Raw genomic sequence first — 17236 nt, forward strand, 5'->3', positions numbered from 1 at the left:
TGTGAGCAAAATAAATCCCTTTTATCCCCCCCCCATTAATATCCTCCAAGATAGGCCCAGAATTGTGTTCCAAAAAATAAACTGTCCCACACCCAATTTGCAGAAGATTGTATGTATATTGCTGAGAGTATGTTTTGGGTCAAGTATTATTTTAGCCATGTCTAGTTCCTAAAATTGGGGACATGCCATGATCTCTTGCATCTTCATGCTTTTTAGTACAATTTAATGTCTTGAGATGTGAGAGCCTAAAAGTATGTTGGGCCAGTCAGGTGGACAAAGATCCCCCACAGGGTCTTAAGTCACTTGTAAAATGGCTGACATTTATCTGTGAGGAATTTGCCTTATCTTCATAACATAAGAGTGGACAGTTTGATTTGGTTAGAGGAAAAGAAAGACCCTTTCAAGTCTTAAGAAAAAACTGCCTTTTAACCTTCTCTCTCATGTTTTTTAACCATGATGAAAATCAGGCACACCTGGTGTATCTACTGCAACCACCTCAGGAGGGACAGGTAGCAGATCCACTCTTCCTGCAAGTACTGGATCTCCAGGTTCAGGTAAAATTGTGGGAAGCTGTCTTTGTGGGGCCTCAGTCAGTGACAGCCAATTTGGTCCTGGTTCATACCTGAGATGGGGATTGTGGATTGAGAAAGTGTATATCTCAAGAGAAAGACAAAGACAAAGGATAGAGTCAGCAGTCCCATCCAGTGAATACTGAACCGCCTCTAGTTTATAATACAACTTTCTAAGTACCCAACCAAAAAAGGGGGGAAGGGCATTGCAGAAGACTTCTAGTATCATGTATAAGGAACAAACAGACTTCCCTAAATCTTCCAGGCATTTGATATCTACACATATTATCAAGAGGAAACACACCTGAGCCCAAGTCTGTTGTTATTTAAATAAGACATCTGCTACCAAGCCAGAAACATCCTCTAGTAGCCAATCCTTAGACCTTTTGGTCTTTTTACTTATTAAAGACAGTTTTGAACTATCTGACCTTGAGGCCAGTTGAAGTGGACCCATCTTTATGGGCCCCAACATAAGACTACTTTGTTTTGGAGATGTCTCAGCAGCTCATCCATACCCATGCTGCCTTAGGTGATGGTTTAGAAATATCAGCTGAATGTGTGTGTGTGAGTGAATTAATGGCAGAGCAAGTAATACCAGAAGGTGTCTTCCCATGTTTTATTATTCAAGTCCACTCATATACCTGGAATTTCTGGATTCATATAAATCTCAACATCCAAATCTTGGTGTTTTCAAATTAAATATTCTCCCTTGGGAAAGAAATTGTCATTAAATTTCACAAGAATAAATACTTTCATTTCATAAGAGGAAAATGAATCTTAATCCTTATTCTTAAGAATCTATCCCTTTAAATTTTCTCATTCATCTTTTTAACCATGATATCTATTAGGCACAACAGGAGTATCATCTGGAACAACATCTGGAGTAGCAGGGAGCAGCCCCCCTCAATCTGCAAGTACTGGAGCCCCAGGTTCAGGTAAGTCTCTTTAGCCCTGGCAGATGTCCCATCCACTTCCATGCTGCCTCAGGGGAGGGTCTGAACATTTGACTTGAATGTTGAGAAAAATTCATGGAAATGGAAGTGGCTAAGTAAACTTCATGTCACTGGATATGGTGCAAGACTGTGTCTTTCATGTACATTCATATATGTAAGTGTAAGTCAAATCATATGAGTCTCCAATGAGCATGATTTCCTGTCTTAGGGAGCACAGTAACATCCTCAGGCCACACTACCATCTCTCAAGGCTCTAGTCCTTCCCCAGCCTCTACCACCAGCAAACCAGGTAAGTAAAATGGAGGACAATATGTGTTATCAGGTGTCAATGACTGAGTCTATCTCCATTTATATATATGGAAATTTGGTATTACAAGGATGTTACAAGGCTGTAAGTCCTCTGATATGAAATGATATACTGATTATATCACCATTTATTCATAAAGGAATGCAGTGATTCCTTGTATATTTAAAGAAAGAAAATTCAGAAATGACTACATAAGATGATGTTACTGTTATCTTATTCAGTAATTAGGTTTCTAATGTGTACTTTGGGGCAATGCTGATCCTGATTCCTTCTAGGAACTTAAGGACATTGAGTCATTAGGGTGAAAGCTTACTATCCTGAATCTAACTTAACATCTCTTGGAATATTGTGAATGTCATCTTTATGAGGTTTATTAAATGTGTTTCTTTATATGGAAGATCAAGTCAGAAAAACATATTAAAGACCTAGTTTGTCTGAATAAGCATGTTAGTACTAAATTAAAATAAATGAATATTCAGAAGTTCACAATCATATTTCCATGCAGAATAAAATAAAACCAGTAAGGTTATTCTATTACATATGAAATTTACAAGGTATGAAGTAACAATAGGAATAATATATGTATAACTGGAGAAATTTCTCATCAGACAGCATGTGGGATATGACTGTTTCATTCTCATGGCATTGAGCATCTTTAATGGAATGCCTGAACCACCAGATGGAACACAGTTCTGGGCATATCTGTGAGGATATTAACAGAGTGAAATGTCAGTGTATGGGTCCAGGACACCACTGAGTTTCCATGCTAGACTGACTGTGAAAGGCAAAGGGTAGCAGCACGAGAGGACCAGTATTCATCACTCTGCTTCCTCAGTATGAACACAATGTGAGCAGGTTCCTCATAGTTCCACAGTTCCCTCTCCACCACTCCCACTTCTATGGCTTTCCTGTCATGAGGAGTTTACATCCAAATATGAGCAAAATAAACCCCTTATAAATTTTCCTCTCTGATAATATGCTCTAAGATATGCTCAGAATTATGTGCCAAACAATAAACAGTCCCACACAAAGTTTTTAGAAGATAGGATGTACATGACCAAGTATTTGCTTTGAATCCAGTAGTGTTTTTGGCACTTCATAGTTTCTAAAAAATAGGGACATGACATGATCTCATGTATCTCATTCTTTTTACTAAAATTAAGTTTTGGGATATGGGAACCTAAGTATGGTGGACAGCAGGCAGGTGGGCAAAGATCACCAGAGGGCTTTAAGACACTTCTAAATTGCCATCATTTCTTACTGAGGAATTTGATCACCTCCACAAGCATCCATAATTATTGCCTTTGAACTTGAAAACATGGTCACTTTTATTTGGGTAGACAGAAAGAATGAACATTTCAATTATTATGCTTAAGGAAAAAAAAACCCTTTCAATCTTCTTTCTCAATTTTTTTCATCCATGATAAAAAACAGTCACACCTGGTGCATCTACAACAACCCCCTCAGGAGCCGGAGGGAGCAGCTCCACTCTTCCTGCAAGTACTGCAGCCCCGGGTACAGGTAAGCTATCTTTGATTTAGAGATGTCTCAGCAGCTCATCCATACCACACTGCCTCAGCTGACTGTCTAGAAACATCAGCTGAATGAGTGAAATTCATGGTAGAGCAAGGGATGCCAGAATGTGTCCTACCATTTTATCTTTAATTTCCATTCATATATCTGGTATTTCAATTCATATCAGCCTCAACATCCAAATTATTTGCTTTCTATTAGATATCAGTGTGTTGTTAAATTCATAGCTTTCCCTTGAGAATGTATTTGTCATTAAATTTCACACAGATAGATACTTTCATTTCATAATATCAAAAAAAGAATCTTAATCTTCAGTCTTCAGAATATCTCCCTTTAAATTTCCTCATTCATCTGTTTAACAATGATATCTATTAGCTACCACAGGAGCATCATCTGGAACAACCTCTGTAGTTGCAGGAAGCAACAACATTCAATCTGCAAGTACTGGAGTCCCAGGTTCAGGTAAGTCTCTTTAGCATTGGCAGATGTCTTATCATTGTATCCATTATGCCTCAGATGTGAGTCTGGAAATTTGTTTCATGAGTGTGAATATAATTCATGGCATGGGATGTTGTACAAGAGTGTGTATTCTCACTTTTGATCATGCAAGTCTAATCATATAAATAAGGATGTCTGGCATCATATCAGTCCTAACAATCGTGTTTTCCCATTTCAGGGAGCACAGTTACACCCTCAGGTCACATTAGCATCCCTCAAGCCTCCAGTCTATCCCTAACCTCTGTCAGCAGCCAACAACATAAGTAAAAGAGATGAGGCTGTGAGGTCTCAGATGTCAAATGGAGTGCTGAATCTATCTTCATTTGTGTATTATGTACATGTGGGAATGACATGTATATTTAAAATGCTCTGAGACTTCAAACACCAAATTGGGGGGGCTGAATTTATTTCAGTGATTTTATATTGGACTGTGGGAATGCCAAGTGTATTGCAAGACTATGAGTCCTCAGGTGATAAATGAGGGGCTGCTTATGTCACCATTCATTCATAAAGGAATACAAGAATCCCCTGAACATTTGGAGGAAGCTAGCATCAGAAAAAGAGCTACCTTAGTTGATGTTTCGAAATTTTTTCTAGTAACTTAATTAGGTTGTGAGTGTATTCAATGGGGAAATGATGGCCCCAATTCCTTCCTTGGAGCTTAAGAACACTTAGTCATGAGGGCTAAGGCTTACCATTCTGCACCTGAGTTAGCACCAAATAGAAACATTCTGAATTTCTTCCTTTTCATGGTTACTAAATGTGTTTTTGAATATGAAGGACTCAAGTAAGAAAATATATTTTCATACCAAGTTGGTCTCTAAATATCTTAGAATAGAATTCAAATAGATAGGTAGACCATCCTATTTCCATGCCTGATTACATAATTACTTAGATGAATTCTCCCTAATCATATGAAATTTAGAAAGATTGAAGCAACAGTAGGAAAAGTATGTGAATAAATGTAGACACTTGGCATCAGAGAGCATTGTGCCCTATTGATGCTTCATAGTCATGACATCCTGAGTTGTTTTGTTTTGGAAAGGAACAACTGAGTCATCAGATCCCCAAGTAGTAAGCTGACCTCCAGGAGAGGTAAGCTTATCCAGGAGAGGATGAGGCTCTCTGAAAAATGGAGTGCTTTGTCTATACATTATTCATTGTGTTGAACTGCAATTGATAAAAATGTATGGATTTGAGTAAAAAGACATAGTTGACCCAATTCAAGGTTCAAAGAGATGGATTTTTGAAAAAAGAAACAAAACTACAAGGATTCTGCTAGAAGTCTGCTGGGGATAAAAACCAGTGAATTTGTTTATTCAGTTTTTCATGGGGAGAATGATTGGAGGCTGAGGTCTTCTTCCAGCAGAAGATGTTAGGTACATGGCCCACTGTTGTTTTCCCAAATTCTATGGCAACTCTGGCTCCTAACACCTGTGTTTTGGGAGCAGAGACACCATTCCTCAGTTTCTGCATTGCCATCCTCACAGTAGGTAATTTAAATGCAGAGAAAAGAAGAATCCTGACTCCAGCCCAGGAACTGGTTTCACAATGCTCCTCAGACACTTTTTGGCTCCATTATCAGCCATGTGCTGATCCCATTACAACAGTAAAAATATATTTATTGTAGCTTTCCAGCATCTGCTTTTAAATGTGTACCACACTGGACTTATAAGGTCCCACTAATGCATAGTCAGAATAATGCTCATTCATTTACATATTTATTTGGTGTGTGTGTGTGTGTGTGTGTGTAGGGGAGTAAGCATGTGCATAATTATGCCCTAGGAAGACAATGCAGGGGACAGGATATACAAAAGCTGGAGTTGCTGGTGTTTTCAAGTTATATAAAATGGGTTCTGGGGACAAGTGATCCATTACTCTGAACCCACATATGCTTATTTTAAAGCCTGGTTTATTCATTTATTTAGAATATTGCCAAATATAACACTAGAAACTCTCAACAGAATTAGATCCATCACAAAGTTCAAAGCAAGTAATAGAAAGATAGGAGACAATCTCTTTGTTTCACAGGCTACTTCTGTAAGCAGAAGTCTCATGATTCAACTCAGCAGTAATTTTAGTCTGAGTAGAGCCACAGATAGATAAAGTATAGAAAGAGGCACCCTAATTGGTATTAGCATGATTTGAAACTCAGTGGTAGTCATTACAACTTTTTAAAATATCCAATTTCTTTTGAAATAGTTTTTTTTTTTATAAGTCAGTCAACATTAACATCACTCTGATATGTGCTATGAGGCTTTTTACCATGAGATAAAAAAATAATGAGAACAAAACTCTCATTGCTGGGACTGACAGTATCAGAGCCTGTCCTCTTCAGACTTACTGGCAGCAGCTGGTTCTACTGCTCTGAGGCTGTATGAGTTCTTATCTGTCCAGGTTGCCATTGTGCCCACATTTTGTACTATCCCCACAAGAGAATGAGCATATATTGTAACCCCTACTGTCTAGTTTGTTGGGGGCAAATGGAGAGTTGGTGAGAACCTCAGGATCATGCTTGTGAGCAGAACAGAACAATGAGTGTGAGCAGAGAAGAACCTTGTGTAAGAGCATAGCAAAGTCATGAGTATGAGTGCAGAGGGGCAATGAGTGTGAGCATAGCAGGACCAGGAGTGTGAGCAGAGCAAAGCAGAACCATGAATTAGCGCACAGCAAGACCACAGTAAGAGAGTAGCAAAGCCATGAGAGTGAGCACAGCAGGACCAGTTGTGTGAACAAAGCAGGGCCATGATGTGAAGACAGCAGGAGCATTAGGCCAGGGAACCTCTCACTCTGATGTCCCCAAAAGCACAACAGAGCTCCTAATATAGGGTTGAGATGGGACCTAGATCAACTGTGTCCAAGACTCAGATTGGGAAAATGAGGGTAAGGGAAGGTAAACAAGGACAACTTGAAGGAACGAATGTCATGAAGGAATGACGGAATGACTCAGTGATTGCTTCCTTTACTGTTTATGCACAGGCACAAGTGGGGGAACAGGCACAGCAGTGACTGGAGCCACTGCAGAAAGCACATCTGGAAGAACAGGTACTGAGGGACATTGCACGGTGATAGATAAGCAAGGAGGGGACCAGAGAGCTTAGTGTCCAAATTCCGTCAATGACAAAAGCTTTCCTGGACATTTGCCATGTGTTTTCCTGTGTGAGGCTAGTTGCTCCATAGATGAGAAAGAAACCAAAAGTATTTGCCGAACACCCCCCCAATACAATACCAGGCCTTATTAGCTTTTATATTTTATTGAATTGTACTGCTTTTTAATCTTTCACCATTGCTTTACTGTATCATATTACATTTTCTGCTTCTACTTCCTTGACTGTTGAAATGCCCGTACAGATACTTAGACAAATAACAATTTTTATTTTGCAACTTATCAGAGACAAATCTAGAATCATCAGGTGTCACCACAGCAACAGACAAAGGGAAAGAAAATGGCAATGGCACAGGATTCAGAGAAGGTAAGTCTCTCAATGACGTACTAAGTCAATTGGAAATATGAAAAAATAGTATAATGAACTATTGATGTACTTACTTGACACCTCAGACATTCCCTGTTAACCTTACCCACTTATCTTGGAAGTTAATCAACATTAATAGCTGGGTGATGACATTCCTGTGAGCAGAGATATTAGCAAGTGTGTAAGATTCAAGAATCATTAGAAGTCATATTATGAAGATTCTCCCATTATGAATCTGTGCATAAAAGCTCACAGCATCCAATCATCAAATAATAAAAGATATTATAATATGCGCTTGTCCTTGGGAATCGAGTCTATGAAGTTCTGACGTAAGGATGATGTAGATACTTTGCAGAATAATGCTCACTAATAAAATAATTTGTTGTTAAAATAGAATTCACACTTATGGTCTTAGGGTTGCTATAGCTGTGATGAAACACCATGGCCAAGGCAAGTTACAAAAGAAAACATTTAATTGTGGGCTCTTAGCATGAACCATGAAAGGAGGTATGCATACATGGTGCTGTAATATAATTGAAGGCTAACATCCTGATCTGTAGGCAGAATGGAGGGAAAACTAAACTTGGACTGGCATGGCCTTTAGCTACCTCACAGCCCAGCCAGAGTCACAATTGCACCAACAAAGCCATACTTCCCAATCTTTCCAAAATAGTTCTAAATGTTGGGGACCCAGTTCCATCTCCCTTTCTCCCTCCCTCCCTCTATACTCCCCTCCCTCCCAGTTCTAAATTCTTGCTCAAATTATCAAACAAAGGAACAAAGTTTAAGAATCTAAGTAATCCAGTGTCCTCTAACTGATTGTAATTTTAAAGTAATACCCATGAACCCACATTTCCTAAAGTCTGAATCAGGTTATTGGTGTCTTATGAAAAACTCAATCACTTGTGCCCTTTGATTATCAGGCACTGTCAGTGGTGATGAGGGGGAGATGTGAAAGTGGGTTCCTGGCTGAGAGCATCACAGGTGCTTCTTACAAGAGTGTTAAGACCGGGAACTGAGCTCATTGTCTTGGGGAAACATCCAACTGACACAGTGGGGTAGTATGTCTCTGTTGAAAAAGGCTTGGCATTATATTAATTTTCTTTAAATTTTTTCTTTTCTATTGACACTGGCCACAATTTTAAAACATAAATCTATTATGGTTGAATTTCTGTTATTAGTCCTTGGCTCATATGTTTAAGAAGTGTAGCTAGATCTACGTGATTGAGTTTGATTTGTGAATGTGAACCTGGCTTATGTCCTTGAATTATATCTAATCATATCAAGAAACAATAAGTGCAGTTATGTGGAATCTAAACAAAATGAATATTTTATTTGTGTCTAGGGTTCAATTGCTATTTTCTCATTAGTAGGTACAAATGGTCCCACTATGCCAATTCGGACTGAAGGAGAAGCCAGCACATCCAGGTCACAAGGCTCTGAAGCTACCACTCTAGGAACCTCAGGTGATTCCAGACATGCCCTGGGGTGTCATGGATATGTTCAATCAGGAAAACATCAAGGCTGTTGTGAACATGGTGGAAAGGCAGGCCATGATGTTTGATTGCATTTTCCAGAAACCCTTTCAAAGCAGCAACACATTACAATCACTGCTCTTGTTTGCCAGGTTCAACAGGAGCATCTGTAGGAACCAGCTCCGGAGCAGGCCAGGGAGACTTACCTGGAACAATACCAGGCACTGCAGCCACCAGCTCTGTCACACCATCAGGTCAGATGGCGACTTTAGGGGCTGAGTCAGCACTTGGGTTTCCAAGGAGACCCACAAAGATGACAATATAAATTTGAATGGCCTAGGATATCTTAAAGGACTTTGTAGACATCTCTAGCTGTTGAACTCCATTCTTCTTTCCATAGGAACAAGAGGAGGGACGGATGCAGCCACCACTGGAGCTGCCGAGAAAAGCACACCCAGTGGAACAGGTACTGAGGGGCTCAGCAGAGGGAAAGGGGGGCAGGGGATTGGTGAACTTGCTGTTCATAATTGTATCAGTGGCCTGCTTTCCTCGGATTTGTCTCTAGGTTTGCCATTTGCTGCCAGTTGTTCCAGATACAAGAGAGAAAGCAAAAATGTTTAACATATTTATAATACTGTATGTGATAATGAATGGAATATAGAGAAAGGAAAGGGGATGATTATCTCCTCACTCTTCAGAAATGATAGATTTTTATATTAATAGAGGGTATAAGAGGAAAGGAGGAAGGAAAGCAGGGAGGAATGGTGTGAATGATGATATGGGAATGAAGATTCTAAATATTATGCCATCCACCACAATGCTAATTATGAACAGAAGAGTATTCTAAGGGATGTAATTAAAAATAAGGGATTTAATGAGATCAAGGATATCACTCTCTAGTGATGTTTAAAGTCCTGTTCTTCCCATTTTTTAATGAAGAAGGCGTCTTGTCTTAGATCTTTAAGAAAATATCTCACTTCATATTATCTTTGGCTGACCTTTCCCCACTGATCAATTTCAGTCTCAACCAGGACATCTGCCTCAGCCTCTGTAGCAGCAACTGTCAGCACTCCCAGAGAAGCAGGACCTAGAGCCACAAGTTATGGTCAGATTTGATTCTGTGGGGTGATGAGTTAGCCAAAACTCTCAGCACCATGCTAATAGTGTCCTCATTTGTTCAAACTGACTAAATCTGGACTGGAAAGAAGAGCTTAGGAGAGCCAGAGGGCAGTTGCTGTCTTTTGGTTTAATGGAGTAGAATGAACATGAAGATCCTAAAACCTGCCAATCTGTTCTAGGAACTAGGAACCAAAAGTGTGTTGTGTTCTCCAGTAATGTAATCCATGGCATAGCAGCTAGGCCAAGCACAATTTCTCTTAGCACAGTCTGAAAAAATTAGAGAGAGAGATGTCTGACCAAAGCATGCTAACAGAGACAATTTTCTGTGTGTAGCGGCTGATGTAAAATAGAAAGGAATGGTTAGGTATCAGAATTATTTACACTATTCTACAACATAGAGTTGGGGGAGGTTGTGGTGATGATCTGCTTAGAGTTTCCTCATGGCCATTGTGATTTGGGACCTCCATACAATTTCTGAGGCTATAGAATGCTGGATGAGGACATTGTGTGTAATGATACTTGCATAAAAGAATCTACTACAGATATTTTTGAACTATTACTGGAAGAACCTTGATAACTTCATTTAAATTAGAGCTCTATCCAAAGTAATTTTAAGGATTTTTTTTTATTGTTTAAATAGTGCATGTGTGCAGGCATGGTGAATGACAGTTAGCACATTGGCCACAGACACGGATATATGGATTCACTTGTAACTAGAGTTAGAGATGGTAGTTTGACACCCTGCATGGGTGCTGAGTACCAATCTCAGGTCATCTGAAAGGGCAGGTATGTGGAAAGCCTCATTAATATATCTTGAGTCCCAAGAAGTGTGCTTGATTATTTATAGAAATATTTTTTTACTTTTTGAGAATTTCATATAATGAGTTTTGATCATGTTTGTGCCCTTCTTCCATCTCACACCACATTTATCACCCCTTCACTACTCATACAACTTTGTGTAGTTTTGGTTTTTAAACCCAAGTGGTGCAGTCTTTGCCTTTGCTGGCTCATGAAGTGCTGAGATACAAAACAGAGCTTCTGATCTCTGAGGGAAACATCTACATATGAAGAACTGACTTCTCTCTGCTGTCCATAGATTTGTGCTTTTGTATAACAGTGTTCCCTTCTCTCATCACACATTTTAAAGGATCAGTCTAGGAGAAGGTGAGAATGGCAGACTGGTCTCTGGCACGCATGTTTGTGTTCAGCTGGTCCAAGATGCTTGAGTTTGCCTCTTGGATGTGTTGCATATAACAAAAGTGACATTCAGTAGGGCAATGAATTATATCCAATCAACAGGAACAAGTTGTTTGGTATAGCTACATTTGCCAATATACTGTGTATATTTATTCAACATTTTTAACATTGTTATTTCCTCATCAATTGATGTAGGTTTTACCACTAAGCAACTGTCCACTGATGGGAAAGGAAGCACACCCAGGGAAGAAGAAACTGGAGCCACAAGCTCAGGAACTTCAGGTATTTCTATACATGTAATGAAATATCAAACACACTTGAATGCTATTGTAAGGAGATAAAAATATAGATCATAATAAATTTGGTGGCATTTCCCAAGTGACCTTCAGATGACATACTGCATATCCTTCTCTTTTTTGTCAGATTCAACAAAGATATCTGTGGAAACCTCCTCAGTAGCAGGCAGTGGAAGCTCAACTGGAACACCAGGCACTGGGACCACCAGAACTGTTACATCATCAGGTCAGGCAAGGCGTCTTCGGGGATGTGGAGGACACAGCACTTGGTTTGGCCATCAAATAGAGGATGAAAACCACTGTAGAATCTAAGCACATGTATTGTAGTGATATCTTTCTTGTACAATAAAGCCTATTTGAAGGTCAGAGAATTGAGCTAGACAAAGATTGGAAGTGAGGGAGCTGGGTGTAAACAGGGTATAATTAGGGAGAAGCAGGAACTCTCTTTTCTACTGAGATGGAAAGGATGTAAGATGTGACAGTGACTTCCTCTCTGAATTTCACCATTTCTTTGTATATTTGAAACAGGGTTTTTATTACTTAGTTCAATTAAGATTTCCATTTACAATGTATGGAATTATACAATGTGGTTAAATTTTAGAGTACCTATATCTGCACATTAACTTGCCTTCTCCTTCCCATAGGAACAAGAGCAAGAACAGATGCAGCCACCACTGCGGCTCCTGGAATGAGCACATCTGGAGGATCAGGTACTGTGAGATCTCTGCAGAGGGATGCCCAGTAGTAGACTTGTAGACTTGTCATCTTGAGTAGTGCTTGAGATTTCATCAGAGACAGTTTTCTGTGGAATACGACCATTGTTCATGTGGTGAAATTGCCCAAGTTCAGCAATGTTCCCTTAATAATTGTTGTTCATCTTAAGAGCAGGTCAGATTTCAGTTCAGAAAAAGAAGGGAATATATAAGTATGCACTCTCACTCAACTACAACCTTGAAAGAGAAAAATAAACTATGGAGAGACATATAAGAACAGTAATAATTAATTAGTGCCGACACAAAGTAGTATATGGCACCAAGCTTAACAGGCAAAGCTTGTTCTAGAAAGATAAATCACACACTTTATAGCTGAAACCTGAATTGTGTCTGTAGAAATATTTTATTTCTAATACATACATTACAAGTTTAGTAGAATACCAGGGATATGTGGTATGCTTCATTATCCTGGAATGTAGCCCTCCATGCTAGTAACTGTGGTAGTAATCAATGCTATGTTTCTATGTAGCTTATGTGACATTCATAGCCGTTGTAGGTGTGAAAAGCAAGCATATTTCAAGTTCCATCCACAAGTTGAATTCCTTGTGTGTTTGCTGAAGCTAACTTTTTCCATGGCAGGCACAGCCAAAGCATCCTCTGCTACAACCTCTGCAGCAGCTGTGAGCAGCAGCCCTGGGACAGCAGGCACTGGAGCCTCAGGTTCTGGTGAGTCCATAGAGGGGCTGGGGACTCAGAAAGTCCATTACATGAAATATTTCATTAAGTGCTGAGGTGTGAGGATTAAAGAAAATAATGTGCATATGCTATTTTGTGTAAATTTCAGCTCTTCAGGGTTAACAGTGAGGAAAAAGCACAGTTTGGATACTACCAAATTTTTGTTTATTTCTATTTAGATTCTGCAAGGACCACAGCTGCTGGTTCAATGGCCACAGCCAAACCATCCACCTCTGCCAGCACAGAACCAGGTAAGCAAATGGGAGGATTCACTTGAGTCTTGCAATGTCAGAATATTCTGGTTGTTGTCCTCATGCCTTGGGATTCTTCCTTGCTGACCAGTAGAAAGGAATATGAGAGACTGGGGTGAAGAAGCTCACCTGCTGATAAACAGCTGCTCTGTAACTGTGGTAGTGGTGGGGGGTGGATCATGTGTTCTCTAAGCAGAGAAAAATGCAACAAATCCTGGGCCTGCCTGATTCCTTGTTTCATGGAAATGATGATGAGAACTCTAGTTTTAGTAACACAGGATCAGATATAGATGATTCCTCCATCAATATCATGTATTTGTGATATTTAAGCCTTTAAAAGTTGCTTTCATATGTATCATGCTGCTATTGGAACGTCTAACTGCTGACCTGTTAAAGTTCTCATGGGCATTTTCAGCACTGGATAATTTTTATATGCCATAATACAGAAAAATGGAATATTAGTAAGTGTAATAATCAGAGCAGATACCTATGGTGACAGAAGTGACACAGCCTTGTATTTAGGAAAAAGCAGGGAATGTGTGAAATGATCCTTTCCACAGATGCTTGCATGAAAGTTTCCTACTTAATCTCAGCAAGTCCGCTGCACATAGTAAAGATTCAGCTGAAGGGACCTAGTGTCAGAGAAACCCATATAATCTATGAAAATTCCAGAAAATCAAAGTTGTGGCACACAAATTTAATCCCAGCACAGAAGATATAAACACAGAAAGCATTGTGGAAGCTGTGTCAATAGTATTATAGGCATGAGGATACACGTTACCACTCAAATTTTAATGCTCAGAAATCAAAGTGACTGCTTTCTTAAAGGAACTTCATCAATAGAATAAATTCACGATAAGAATAGTATATTTTACTAAGATCTAGAGTCTCACACTCCAGCTGTGTTTGTGTGTGGACATACCATTTTTAAGGAAAAATGAGAACAGGCTTGCTAGTCCTTTAAGGATAATTTGTAATTCCAAAGAATCTTGCTCTAACATTTTCCCCCTGATGAACACAAGGCTCACCTGGGGCATCATCTGCATCCAGTCCTGGTACAGTAGGTGTCAGCACTCCTGGAGAAGCACACACTGGAACCACAGCTTCAGGTAGGACACAGTAGCCCAGGGTGATGGTTCAGCAGCTCCTGCCTGTGTCCTGAAGAAGCAGGAGCTCCCTCATCCTCCTGTGGTTTAATTCAGTGATTCTGCTGTGCTGAAAAGTGATGGGGGAATCCTAATTTCCCATTTTCATTTCCTGACCTTTATAAAATATTCACAGAAATAAAGAAAAGCAACCAGCTCTTCAACTACCAATTTATTCTTGGTTCTAGGCACCATAAACACTTCTGGAAGCTCTACCACTATGAGTCCTGAGACAACAACGAGACCAGTCACCACCTCTGCTAAGAGCAATGCAGGTAAAGAGAGAAAGTTAGATGTCTGAATTTTGTGTGCATGGAGCCCATTTTGTGTATGTGGTTGGTTATTCATTCACAGTAGAAAGGAGTGCTAGGAAATTGATGATATTTGGACTACAGCATAAAAAGCTGGAATAACAGTTGTTAGCCTGAGTGTGCACATGGCCACAGTGTTTTGAGAAATCATTACACTTGTAATTCTTTGGCTGTTGAAATGGGAATAGGACTTCTAATGGGGCTTACATAGGAGAATCCCTACTTATAATAATCTTGTAATTGTTGGTGTTTTCAGACTCTTAGTGTTTCTATGTGTGTTAGAAAAATTTTAAAGGGATCAGTTATTCCATTGTGCAAACTCACTTCAGAGGTACTGGGCTTGGTGATGGGATATTAAATACATAAATAAATAGGAAGCTAAAACTTATCTGTTTAATAGTGGACCACACACATTTGTTCTAACAACTGTGTATAGTTCATGATTATTTTTTTTGAAATACTACATTAGAAATGAAGAAGTGTCAATGAATAATTGGAAGAGATGTGAATCAGAGTGTTGCATGACATGATGGGCTTTATTAGAGGTCCTAATACTCATTTCCTGTTCACATTGAAAGGGACAACTGCACCATCATCTGGTGAAAAAAGTAGAGCCACTAGCAGTCAATCAACCCAGCCTGGAGAACAGTCAGGTGAGAAGGTGGTGTTCAGAACTGTGGAATCTTTACCATGTTTCTCCCTTAAAGCACAGTAGCTGCATAAATATATGGACATCTTGTTGACTGAATACTAGATCCTTTACTGTGTCTGCAATAACAGCACCAGAAGGGAAAGCTAACATATTTGAGACTATCATAGAAGAATACTAGTTAAGGAATCTTCAGAATGACATTTACTGCATTTATCTACTATATTTTCTGTAGGAAAAATAAAATGAAAAGTAGAACCCCAGCCTTGGTAATTAAGTTCATCCAACCTTTTAATGAGAAGTTGCTTTGGTATTTTCTCAGGCTCTGCTGAAACACCAGCTGCTCTCACCTCCTCAGTGGCCAATGCAGACACTACAGCATCCCTGCACTCCAGCCTTACCAGTTCTGGGACCATGGAAGGTAAACTAGTTGTGAATGAGAATCCTGACCTAAGCTTATTAATGCTGAAATGACTTTTTTATGCAATAGCAAGTGTAGTTATTTCTTTTATTGATTGAATTGAAATATTTTGAATTATTCACAGATATATTAATGTATTATGTTATCGGTTTTTGCTCAACTTTCCTTGAGTGTTAGAATTGCTCATGTAAATTGTATAACTAATTATGCTTTCTGTACCTTATTAGAGACAACTCAAGAATCTTCAGAGTTAGTGACACATATAGCCAACAGGAAAGAAAATGCATATGACACAATTAAAGAAAGTATACAAATGAAGTGAACAGGAATATGGTAAAAATAAGTAAATAAATAAATAAATAAATAAATAAATAAATAAATAAATAAGTTAATAAAATAATGACATACCTACCTGACATTTCAGGGGTCTCCTATTAACCATACATTAGGACTTTAAAAGTTAGTCAACATTAATTTATAGGTGATGTTATTTCAGTTACTTGAGGTATTAGTATATACAAATTTGCCAAAACAGCATTAGATATCACATTCTGAATCTACCTTCATTCTATGATCTGTGGGTAAAAGCTCAAGCCAAGAAAAGAGAATGTGCTCATTCTTAGGAATCTGGATTATTGTGTATTGACTTGGAATGTATGACTTAGACACTTTTCAGAATAATTTAAATCAATTAAATAATTGATTTAATTAAATAATTATGAAAAATGAAATGTATACAGAGATTTGTTATGAGTAAGGTTTTCCCCCCAGCCTGCCAGGTCCCAGAGCAGCGCCATCCCCAAATAACACATAGAGATGCTGTATTAGATATAAATGTTGTTGGCCAGTTACTAGTTTCTTATCAGCTAGCTCTGTCTTAATTATTAACCCATTTCTATTAATCTAAGTACTTCCATGTGGTCTTACCTTACTGGAGAGAGGGGCTGACATTCTTCTCTCCATCTTCCATCTTGGATCTCCTCCCTAGTACTTTTTCTCTCCTTCTTGTCTCCTATTCCCGCCTATCTTGTTTTCCTATTGTCCAACAGTACTTTATTCATTAACCAATAAGTATAACATATTTACAGTATAACCAGTAAGTATGATATCTCCCAAAAGAGATTCTTAGGATAACCATTGCTATGATGAAACTCCATGACCAAGGTACCTTATAAAAGGAAACATTTGTTATGAGCACTTTGCTGCCAGCCTGGTCCCAGCTGTGTCAGTCCCAAATTACACACAGAGACACTGTATTAATTGTAAAACTGTTGACTAGTTCTAACATTCCTTATTGGCTAGTTATGTCTTAAATATTAATCCATTTATATCAATCTAAGTATTTCCACGTGGTTTTATTTTACTGGAGAGATGGTCTGGACCTCTTCTCTCGAGTCCCTACATCTTAACTCCTTCTCCTACATCTCTCAGACTCCTCCTTGTCTCCTAGTCCTGCCTATCTTCCTTTCCTATTGGCTAACGGGGCTTTATTCCTGTGGGTCTTGCATGTCCAGTTTATACAGCATATAGTCAAACAGAGCAGACAAGAGCAGTATCTTACCCAATTGACTCGTCTTGCCATATTGAAAGC

General features: G+C 39.0%; 1 protein-coding gene across 1 annotated transcript in view; it reads left to right on the forward strand.

Moving 5' to 3' along the window:
- Muc19 (mucin 19, oligomeric) overlaps positions 1 to 17236 on the forward strand; it is a 206712-nt gene that overhangs the window by 132242 nt on the left and 57234 nt on the right. The window contains exons 105-118 of the mRNA XM_051189114.1: positions 1418 to 1504; positions 1731 to 1811; positions 3264 to 3350; positions 3738 to 3824; positions 6840 to 6905; positions 7253 to 7333; positions 8961 to 9062; positions 9209 to 9274; positions 11320 to 11406; positions 11548 to 11646; positions 12065 to 12130; positions 12773 to 12859; positions 13048 to 13119; positions 15547 to 15645. Of these exons, the coding sequence (XP_051045071.1) occupies positions 1418 to 1504; positions 1731 to 1811; positions 3264 to 3350; positions 3738 to 3824; positions 6840 to 6905; positions 7253 to 7333; positions 8961 to 9062; positions 9209 to 9274; positions 11320 to 11406; positions 11548 to 11646; positions 12065 to 12130; positions 12773 to 12859; positions 13048 to 13119; positions 15547 to 15645 (1167 nt within the window). The remainder of the gene's footprint in view (positions 1 to 1417; positions 1505 to 1730; positions 1812 to 3263; positions 3351 to 3737; positions 3825 to 6839; positions 6906 to 7252; positions 7334 to 8960; positions 9063 to 9208; positions 9275 to 11319; positions 11407 to 11547; positions 11647 to 12064; positions 12131 to 12772; positions 12860 to 13047; positions 13120 to 15546; positions 15646 to 17236) is intronic.

The sequence above is a fragment of the Phodopus roborovskii genome, unplaced genomic scaffold (assembly GCF_943737965.1).
Source record: "Phodopus roborovskii unplaced genomic scaffold, PHOROB, whole genome shotgun sequence".
Classification (NCBI taxonomy): domain Eukaryota; kingdom Metazoa; phylum Chordata; class Mammalia; order Rodentia; family Cricetidae; genus Phodopus; species Phodopus roborovskii.